A 10,533-nucleotide genomic window follows, 5' to 3' on the forward strand; every position below is an offset into this window, starting at 1 on the left:
ATAAAAATCTATCGCCACTTAAATACATCACAGGAGATAAAATTCTTCTAAATAGAAAACTCCACCAGATTAAGAAGGACTCTTAGCATAATGTACCTCCTGCTTCCGGTCAAAGGACTCCTGTGCAGCCACTGCATCCTCACAACTCAAATCATTAAACTCACACATCAAAACGTATAAAAATCCAATCTTTTCTCCCTAATTCGCAATACCTGAAGCTAGAAAGGTGGGGTTCCTAAATTGTTTCGGTGTTCGAAGAGGTTTGGCACTCCAATGAGAGACGTGAGCAACACGAACAACGATGATGGTCATGAAGGCAGTGTGAAAAATTAGGAAAAATATAGAAGAAATTCCCTGTTGGAGTTGTTGCAAATGCATAGGCATGAATTAGTTGTGTTGCTCGGGCAAAAAAAAAATTGATGTAATTATCATCATTTGTTGCTTGATGCTTAGAATCCTCTGCAGTCCATTAATAATGTCAGAATAACCAAATTAATGTCCATGGGGAACTAAATCATCCTGAAAACTAGGTAGCCTGCGCTTCCCCCGAAAAGAAAAAAAATAAAAGGGAAAGAAAATAACCTATGATACGGACAGATGACCCACAGGACAATCTTGATAAATGTGCCCCATTCAAATGGGGGGGGGGGGGGGGAGTTATTGCTTTTCTTAATTACCACATCTGTTATTCGCTCTATCAAAAAACTCAAATAATACTTTCTGATTGGTGTTTAAATTTATAAAAAAAAAAAAAAAAAAAGGCCAAAACGTCATTCTTCTATTCTGATTTCCATTCTTTTATTCTGTCTATTTGGGTAGAGATAGTTGTCCTTATCATCCTTGTTTCCTTTTTGCTATCAGAATGAATTGTGCTTTGCCAAATTCTCTTCTCCAAGATCTGAGTTATGCTGTGGAAAGCTTGTTTTTTCTCATGCACTCAAAAGTCCTCTAAGCAACGTCATACAAGAGATTAGTGTTACAGGATTTATTTCCAAACATGTGGGCTGGTTGGGTGTTAAATTACCAAGTGATCATAAGGAGGCTTGAGGAACTCTCTCCACATAATCGATGCCCCAAAGCATTTTTCTCCAAAACTGATGTTAAGCACAAGAAACTGCGGCTTTGGAGAGTTAGCATCCAAAGCTCCCTGTAACTGTTCAACCATTTGAACAAGTCTTTTATTGATTTATTTTAATTTAGCATAATGAGTCAGATCTGCTCCCCCAAATAATATCTTATAATAGTTCTTTACATTTTAGTGGTGTAGCATTTCCCTTGCATCCATCTTTCAAAGATTACTCTTTATGATGTCCTTTGCGGAAGGTCACCCCTAAAAGTAATGCATTGAGAATAGCCAAGCCAATCAACAGCAACCTAATACGAGGACATGAAAGGCACTTTGGTTGACTTTATGAAAGTCAATGGCGTGGGATTCGCTTATCCACAAAGGATAGTTGCCCCAAAACGATGTCCACCATGTCGGCATTCGATTGATTGGGCTTTCAGAATTATAAAAGTCCATTTCGAAAGTATGAATATATTATTATTTAAGTAGAAAAAAATACATTAAAAAGTCAAATGAGGTATTTTTCAAATAAATATCGCGAATTTGAAAGCGCATGGGCGTTTACACAGTCCAAGGAAGGTGTAGGTCCCACTTCACATTGTATACTACCAGGCTCAATTATTATATCAAAGAAAATGTAAAAATGGATACATGGGACTGTCGACTTTCCGTATCGATGCTCATTGATTGTAAAAGAAAACTCAATATAAAAAATATTCAATGACATATTTTGCTGAAATATTTAGAGAACTAAGGTCGAGGGAGAACGTCAAAAAATAGAAAATTTAAATATACAACCATGATTGATTTCTGACAATCCGACCACTGAAAATATAATAAATTGCATTTAATACACCATTAAGTTCCTTTTATACGGAGACCATTCAATTCAAATCCAGTAAAAATAAAATATGGCCTTTTTTGCAAAAATTTAAAGGGTAAACGTGGTAAAAAGAGAGGAAAGGCCGGGGCAAAAGCGTCATCGGAACCTACCGAAGTCCGCCAGCTTCCTTGACCGGTTCGGCCCGAGCGAGGTGGCCCCGCCGGAAACGTGACGACGGTTGGGATGATTTGGCGTGCTCCGGAGCTCGTCGGAGGACCCCACCTCCGCCGCCGCCTGGCTCCTACGGTGGATGGAACTAGCCATCACTAGTGGGCTCAGGCAGACGGCGAAGCCCGCGAGCCCACCCACGCGGTGGTGGTAAGCCGCCGCCGCCGGCGGCCGCCGCATCGGCGACGGAGTCGGTCTCCGCCACCAGCCCGGCGACTCCGTGGCGCACTCGTCTCCCGATGCGGAGCAATCCGTGTCCGGCGACAATCCCCGGTCCCTCTCCCGGCACGACCTCCTCGCGGCCTCCTCCTCCGCCGCCAACTGCCTCGAGTTCTTCTTCTTCCGGTGGCCGTGGAGGAAAATCGAAAGCCAAGAACTCGACCAGGGCGCCTCCGAGAACCCATGATCGGGATCGGCCTTCTCGGATCTGAAGTACCCAAAGAGGGACGCTAGAAGCGAGGACTTCCCGGAGCCCCTCCTACGGCACCCGCCGCCGCAGGCGGCGGCGGAGGCGGAGCCAACCTGAGGAGTGCTGTGGAAGAGGTGGGAGAGGTGGCAAGGGGAAGGGGCAGCGGGGTCGGCGGATCGGCGGTGGGAAATGTAGGGGGAGACGGACCGGGGGAATTGGAGGGGCGGCGGCCGGTGCGGGGGCTCCGGATTCCGGCGGTGGTCCGGCGGGTCGTCGGGCTGGTCGGCGAGGAGGGCGAGGAGGCGCTCGTGGAGGCAGGGGGCACAGACGCCAACGCCGTTCTCGTAGGGATGGCGCTGGCACCTCATCTCCACAGACTCCACTCCCCTCCCCTCACATCCGCCATTAGAGATCCGAGAGAAGAAACTATCAAACCCAAGAATTCGAATCCGAGGGTTGGTTAGGGTTTGGTTCTCTTCGATTTCTTCCTCCTCTTCGATTTCGTTAATTCGTTTCTACGAGAGAGCCGATGGGGAGGGAGAGGTTTGGGGGTTTTCTTGTTGGCGTTGTTATTTCTGATTACATTTTTTTAATTTGTTTTAATTTTCCCTCCCACCCCGCGACGAACTACTGGGATTTATTTATGAAAATACGTTTGAGTGCTCCTTTGGAACAGTTTAAGATAAACAATTAATGGGTAAAGGGACTCTTGAGTCGGGACTGTGATTAGTGGGATTATCCGGTTTAGGTTAACATAGAGGTCCGAGGGAACACAGCCGAAGCAAGGAAAGGTCAAATGACTTGAGATTCTTGGTGTCTATGTATGGGTTTAAACAAGGTCCGTGTCAGTATTTTTAAATAAATAAATTGTGCCAATAAAAACTATTCATTGAAGGAAGCCTATATTCAAAGAAAATTAAACTTGTTACCAAGATGGTAGCACAGTTGGAACGGAACTTAAATTCCACCAAAGTGACGCAGGTTCGAAACGTGTGGACGTCAATTAAATATGGGGACCGAATGCCCTCCGCACTCACACGTGGGTAATGAACCAGTAGGGGAATCCACGGGTCGGAAAGGGTATGCGGAAACTTACGACCTGCATTGAACATTTTTTTGTGGAAGGAGGCCCAATAGGGGCTGCCACGCGGGTGAGATTTTTCTCTCCCCCCCCTCCTATCTTTTACCAAAAAAAAAAAATTAAATTCAAGCCCAACAATGCCCAACTGGGACCCTATGAAATGGATAACTTGTGCTAGCATTTTTAAAATACTTGCTAGCACTACAATGCTAAGAAACAATGAATATTATGTAATGGATCATTATCATTATCGAAATTAATATGCAAGAGTCTCAACTTACGGCCTGTATTGAACATTTTTTTGTGGAAGGGGGCCCAATAGGGGCTGCCACGCGGGTGAGATTTTTCTCTCCCCCCCTCCTATCTTTTACCAAAAAAAAAAAAATTAAATTCAAGCCCAACAATGCCCAACTGGGACCCTATGAAATGGATAACTTGTGCTAGCATTTTTAAAATACTTGCTAGCACTATAATGCTAAGAAACAATGAATATTATGTAATGGCTCATTATCATTATCGAAATTAATATGCAAGAGTCTCCACTGGAATCTATAGTCGTTTGTGATTTGATGCTTGCTTACTAGTTCTAGGGCATGTTTGATTCATGACGGGATTGGAATGAGAATCAAAATGGCCATGTCTCCATATATATTTGATTCGTGATTTGAATCGGATTTTAGGAAATTGGGATAGTCTATTCCTAGCTAGAGATCTTACCCCTTGTATGGTAGTTGTGTTTTTTATCCTTTTACGTAGCAATTGAATCTAGTAACTTTATCTTGTAACTTCTTTTCCTTTAGGGTTATAATATACGCCATTTAAAATATCATAATGAAACGATACTTCATAACTCCATTATAACGGGTCATGAACCTGGATCTGCGCGGATTTTGCACGTAGATCAAACGGTCAGTACCTTTTCAAGCTTGAGCTTTATTAGAAGTTGGCCTTCATAAAAAAGCCACATCTTTTAGTGGATGTGATGATGGAATTCATGCAACATCGACGGATTCCTTCCATCGCACATCTAGTTTGCTAGGGATAGGGGTTGTCTTTGGGGAAGAAAAAAAAGATTCATCTTCCTTTGCGCGAATCTACCGTTGGATTACGCAATGATCGTTTTGGGATCTGTGCAAAAAGAGAGTTTGGAGTGCTTTGAGATTTATGCAAGAAGATTGATCATTCTTTCACACGAAAAATGCAACCCGAACTTGTTTGCTAGTCTCTACTGGGTAGGCACTTTCAGCACTGCTTTAATGTGAAGGTTAAGAATACTAGATTGTTGGTGGTTGGCGCTAAAGATAGTTATATTTTTATGGCTAGAATTTGGAATATTTATGCATGTCATGGATCCATTTGCATTGCCTCAAAAGAACTTTTTCTTTCTTGATATTGCATGATATAACAATGAGGCATCTCTTTCGTTGAGTGGGTGTTTGGGATGTGTGCACGAATTCAATAGCGTAGATCCAAAATATTACAAAAATATCTCTCTTTCTGCATATATAGATGATAATGTTGCAGCACCCGCCACTACCACCACCACCACTGCTAAACATTTTGTGATAACTAAGCTTTACATGTTGCGTAATCATCTAGCAGGTGAAAGACTAATTTTGCTGGATTCTCTCATAATGGTTGCTCGTCTAGGAATGCAATCAGGTCATATAATTGAATCCAAATGGTGGCACTTTAAAACTGCGACCAGTGATAGCATGACATGAAGGGGGATTTCACTGGTGTAATCAAAAAAAAGTAGCTACATCTAAGTGTAACGTGTATCCTCCTTTGTTTTAGCCATAGAATAGATGAAATAAATCAAAAAATAGAGATGGTTGCCAAACATCATAGACCTACGGTTGAGGATTGAATCTGAGTTTGGCGTGAGGCAGCTCCATGCAACCCAATTGTTCAGCAAGTTGCAATAAAAAGCTATGAGTCTTTTTTGTTGCCGTTTTAAGAGATGAAATAACAATTTTGTCTTTTTTTTTCTTTTTTCTTTTATACATGTATGACATTGCCATCTCACAGCAACATAAAACGTTTCCATGAGATTACGTTACAATTTCAAAACAGTCTATTATAAAACTAAACCTGTGCGCATTTTTATACTATCACTGACCATATATATTGGCCATGTTACACTTTTACTTCCATTATAATTTCCCAAAGTCTAGAAATTAGAAGTGAGCTTTCAATGGAAAAATCCACGCCTGCTCCTCTATGTTTCTTGTGGCTGATGGAGAAAAAGGAGTGTGTGATAAAGACTTTCAAGGACTTGGTGAAACCACGACACTTTGTGATAGCTTGAACAAGTCCGTGACAAACAAGAGTTGCTTGAGTAATCGAGTCTTGAATCGTAAAGGGTGCTGGACTCTGCCGACGATGGCTTGTGACTTGGAATCCCAAACTTGATGTTGGTGCAGACTGATAATGTTTTTAGTTTCGTTGTTAATTATTTGGTTGCAAAATTTAGAAACAGCAGCAAGAAGTTGTTTAGGGTATGGGCTAATAAAGGTTTTTTATTACCGTATTAGTGTGGATTATTCTCCAAGGTTGCATATGTTTGTGGATCATGTTTGGAATTATGTCTGGAATTGGCAAGTGGAAGAAAAATGTCCATGGATCCATTTGTGGAGGCTATGCCTCGGCGAACGCCTGCCACCTCTTCCGACCACTCTAAGATTTCTTCGTCTGGATCAAGCCATGTCACCCTTCCTTTCTTTGGGAAAAATCTCTATATTCTCTCTCATGCTTTGTTTTCTCTTTCTTGCTCTCTCTCTTCTTCACTCCGTCTCTTTTTCACTGTATTTTAGTGGACCTAGTGAGGGTCCAAGACTGTTATATTGAGAATCACAACTTGACCTCAATAGAGAGTCCTGAACTAGTATTGCTACAACTACCCATCGTGCTAGCTTCCGTCTCAGTTTTCGCCGGTCATCCATGGATCTATCATCAACAACGCCTCATAAGTTACCCCAATCCCAATTAAACATCTGATTCTTTGATTTGGTGAGTTGATGTCCAGATATGAACTACTTGGACCGGCGGACACCATTATCTCGCTAGTTATGTTCTCTTCTTCTCTTTCTTAAATTATTCCACCATTAATTATAATTATTATAATTTTTTGTTTTGTTCCATCGGGGTACAATCAACTGTGAAAGAATTCGTTGAGCAAAGAAATTTATGCTCTGATCTATCTCTAAATCAAGATAAGTCCCTAATTATTTATTTAATTAATTAGTCATGTATTAGATAGGATCAAGAAACTAGCGCTAAAGTGTAGCTTGGGTGTTCATGCCGACCCGACTAACCCGGTCCCTTCTTCTTACATTCCACTCCCCGCCCCCAACCCAAATCCCACCCCAGAAAAATACCCACGGCCGGTGAAGATGGCGATCTTCCCGTTGCGGCCGCACCTCCGGCGTCCCCTCTCATCCTTTCTCTCCCGGCGTCTAAGGCGGCGGCGGCGAGATCCTTCACCACCACCGAGGGCTCCCGGCCCACCGTCGTCCACAAGCGGAGCGTCGACATCCTTCATGATCCCTGGTTCAATAAGGCACAAGCCTCCGTTCTCGTCGCACCTCCAATTTTATTTTCTTGATAGTTCTTTCAGGAAACTGTTGATGGTTTGTAGGAGGAACGGGCTGCTGCTCATCGATTGATTGGTTCTTGATTTGCTGAAAAGATGATGTCAGGGCACGGCTTTCTCAGGCGGAGCGGGACCGGCTGGGTCTTCGTGCGCTTCTTCCCCCGAATGTCATTACATTGCAGAAGCAAATTGATCGCTCGGTAAGTTAAGTTTCTGCAAACCCCCTTTTCAGTGAAAAGAATTTGACTTAAGTTTGATTTGTGGAGTTTTTTTGTTTAGATTACTGCCTCCTTTATACCAGATGAAATCTGGTACATATTTCGGTATGTTATTCTTGATTCACAAGTTATCCGTTTCTTGTGTGCTAGCAAGCTAATCAATTCCAGGATGCATGTGCCTTGAACACAGCACCCCCCCCCCCCCCCCCCCCAAACCAACAAAAAAAAAAAAAATCTCACTAGTCTGAAATTAGGTCTAGATATTTAATTCAGCTTGTGTTTTTGATTCAAGAAGAAAATTCTTCGAGATGGAAAGTGTTTTCTTCTCTGCCCCTTCCTCTCCAAAATCATATATACTATACATGTCCAAGAACCATCTACAAATTCCAAGAACTAATATGGTCTATGCAGATATTCTTGATATTTTTTAGGATGTGACGCAAAGTGAAGTGAAGATGCAAGAGTGTTATTTGTTTTGCTGATACCTTTCAACCACCTTTGCTCGGTCTCCTCATCCTCTGGTGATCCGGGACGATCTCTAGCACTTACGAGTGTCTTGGTTGTCTCAGCCCCACGCCAGTGGAATCACACGACGCGCGGGAGGAAGCGCGTTCCGAGTTCCATGCGAGGAGAACCATACCCGACGTGTGTTCCGAGTTCCATGCGAGGAGGAGAAAGCATCCCAACGTGAAGATGATGGTGAGTCCCATACATTCGCCAAGCAGGAGGAAGCTCGAGCCGAGCCATCCCGCATCATGCACGGTAACCATTGCATGGACGTGGGAGTGAGGAGCGTGGGATGCGTGTTCCAAGCCTACTCCCGAGCCATCATGCATCCGCGCCTGGGTCCCACCTCAAGAACTATGCACAAGGGATGGGGGAAGTTTTCCGAACTAACCCGCGTGACGCGCTTGTTTTGTTGCATGGCATAATCTCATGCAACGTGGGACCCGGGAGGCTTTGAGGTACCTCTGAGCCATGCATGGTTATTGGGGAGAACGTGGGATGTGGGGGAGTAGCATGGGAAGCCAGTTCTTTGTTCCATGCAGTTGCACCACATAACCACTCGACATCTTGCTCACTCCAGAGGAGGTGGTCCACGTCGGGTTCGTGGGATTATGGGAGAGAAAGAGAGAGTAGGGGAAGAAGCTTGGGAGTTAAAAAAGGAAGAGATAGCCTCTGTAGTAGGGGGGGAGACCTGTAACAGAGAGAGTCATAAGTGTATGGGAGCTCTTCCCAATATAACCCCTTGGTCCCAAAAACATTTCTCTCTCCTATTTGAACGATCAGAACGAAGGCTTTGTGATTCTATCTCCCTCGTTCGGATCAAGTTTTGGTATCAGAGCACTAGATTCTTGCCTGTGCATGGTTCTAACCAAATCTGGCTACCAGGCCACCGGCGAACCCTTCTCCGTCTTGGAAGTTCATCGTCGGCCAATAAAGAAGACTGAACCTTCATCAGCGATGTCCGCCGACAATGAGCAGGAACGGGACCAGCTCGACCTTACTGCAAAGGTTGATCGGCTGTCCAGTCAGCTGGAATCCGTCATCGCGTGGATCCACACCCGGACATCTTCTTTACCACCAGTAAGGGCCAAAGAGGATGACGGTGATTTTCCTTCCCCAAGGGTGCGCGTAATGGCTGCCAAAAACAAGACTGAGGGCACCTCGGTTTTGAAGGAGGATGACGACTACGATCCTGATGGTGCAAGCATCGCGACGCTGGTAGAAGAGAGGTCTCGGCCTTTTAAAGTCGAGGCTAGAATTGACATCCCGACGTTCGATGGCACCGTCGACGCGGAGAAGTTAGATTCCTGGATCGATCAACTGGAGACTTACTTCACCCTTTACGGGTTTAGTAGCCACGAGAAAGTCGCATTTGCACGACTCAAACTATCAAGCCATGCATTGGCTTGGTGGAACTCGTACCTGAAGGACAACAGTGACAAGGAGGTGACATGGGGAGAATTCTCTCGTCTCCTTCGCCAGGAATTCTACCCAATGGGATACTCACAAGATCGATGGTTCCGCTGGCACAACCTTAAACAACGCCACAACCAGACCGTGCAAGAATACACCACCGAGTTCCGGCGTCTAGCGGTGACGCTGGGCATCTCCCTCGACAATGAAGATGTCTTCACCAAATATGTGGCTGGTCTGCATCGACAAATTCAGAACGAGATACGACTGTACAATGCGACTGACGTCTCGAGTGCTAGTGGTATTGCCATGGCTATCGAGTTAAAAAACAAACCCGGCGGACAGAAGGCCTCCGAAGGCGTCCAGAAAGGAACTTCTAACCATTTCCGTGACAAGAAGCACACTCGGAAAGGTAAACCTTCCTCTTCGTCGAATGTTGACAAGTTCTGTGAACATTGCAAAATTTCAGGACATGAGAAGGGGAAGTGCTGGAAACTCCATCCGGAACTATTCCCAAAAAAGTGGAAGAAGGATGACAAGAGCAAACGCGCAGCGGCAACGACGGTTTTCACCGAAGCTGTCGAACTCGGGCGGGTCGAAGGTGTGGATAAGAGTCTGTCTCTGATGGTCAGGCCGAAGGAGACAGTCTCGAATCCGCCGACCGTACCCGAAGAGAAGGAAGAGCTGTTCACCCTACGGATCCAAGTGAAACAAGAGGTGATAGAAGCCATTGTCGACACCGGCAGCCAGAAGAACCTGATCTCGACCAGCTTAGTTCAAAAACTGGGATTGGAAACAACACCACACCCACGACCGTATCCACTTGGATGGATACAAAAGGATGTGGAACTTCGGATCAACCGCCAGTGCAAGTTCCGTTTTGCCATTACCAACCAGTACATCGATGAGGTAACATGTGAAGTAGTTCCTCTCGACATATGCCAGGTGATTTTTGGTAGCCCATATCTTTGGGAGCGTGATGCCATCTACTTCCGACGAGCACAGAAATACCAGTTTGAAAAGGATGGGAAGAAGTACATCATTAACAAGGATAATACCAGCCATGCTATTGATCTGGTGTCTGCCTGTCAGGCAAGAAGGATGGTGAATGCTTGCCAAAAGTTTGTGCTAGTAATGATCCGCCCGATAGAGTTTGAAAACAAGGTATCAGCACTAACCATGTCTTGCAGGGA

General features: G+C 44.6%; 1 protein-coding gene across 1 annotated transcript; it reads right to left on the reverse strand.

Annotated features, from left to right (window-relative positions):
* Window positions 1-749: 749 nt before the first annotated feature.
* Window positions 750-3,345, reverse strand: LOC103703604 (uncharacterized). Its single transcript, XM_008786513.6, has one exon. It carries the CDS (start codon window positions 2,892-2,894, stop codon window positions 2,046-2,048), a length of 849 nt encoding a protein of 282 aa, XP_008784735.4. The 5' UTR covers window positions 2,895-3,345; the 3' UTR covers window positions 750-2,045.
* Window positions 3,346-10,533: the final 7,188 nt, after the last annotated feature.

Source organism: Phoenix dactylifera, chromosome 3, assembly GCF_051530095.1.
Source record: "Phoenix dactylifera cultivar Ajwa chromosome 3, Ajwa_hap1_PhDact_Kaust_v1.1, whole genome shotgun sequence".
NCBI classification, from domain to species: domain Eukaryota; kingdom Viridiplantae; phylum Streptophyta; class Magnoliopsida; order Arecales; family Arecaceae; genus Phoenix; species Phoenix dactylifera.

Bases quoted from the DNA above. Each gene is read 5' to 3' on its own strand.
- LOC103703604 (XM_008786513.6), bottom strand. From the start codon at position 2,894: ATGAGGTGCCAGCGCCATCCCTACGAGAACGGCGTTGGCGTCTGTGCC.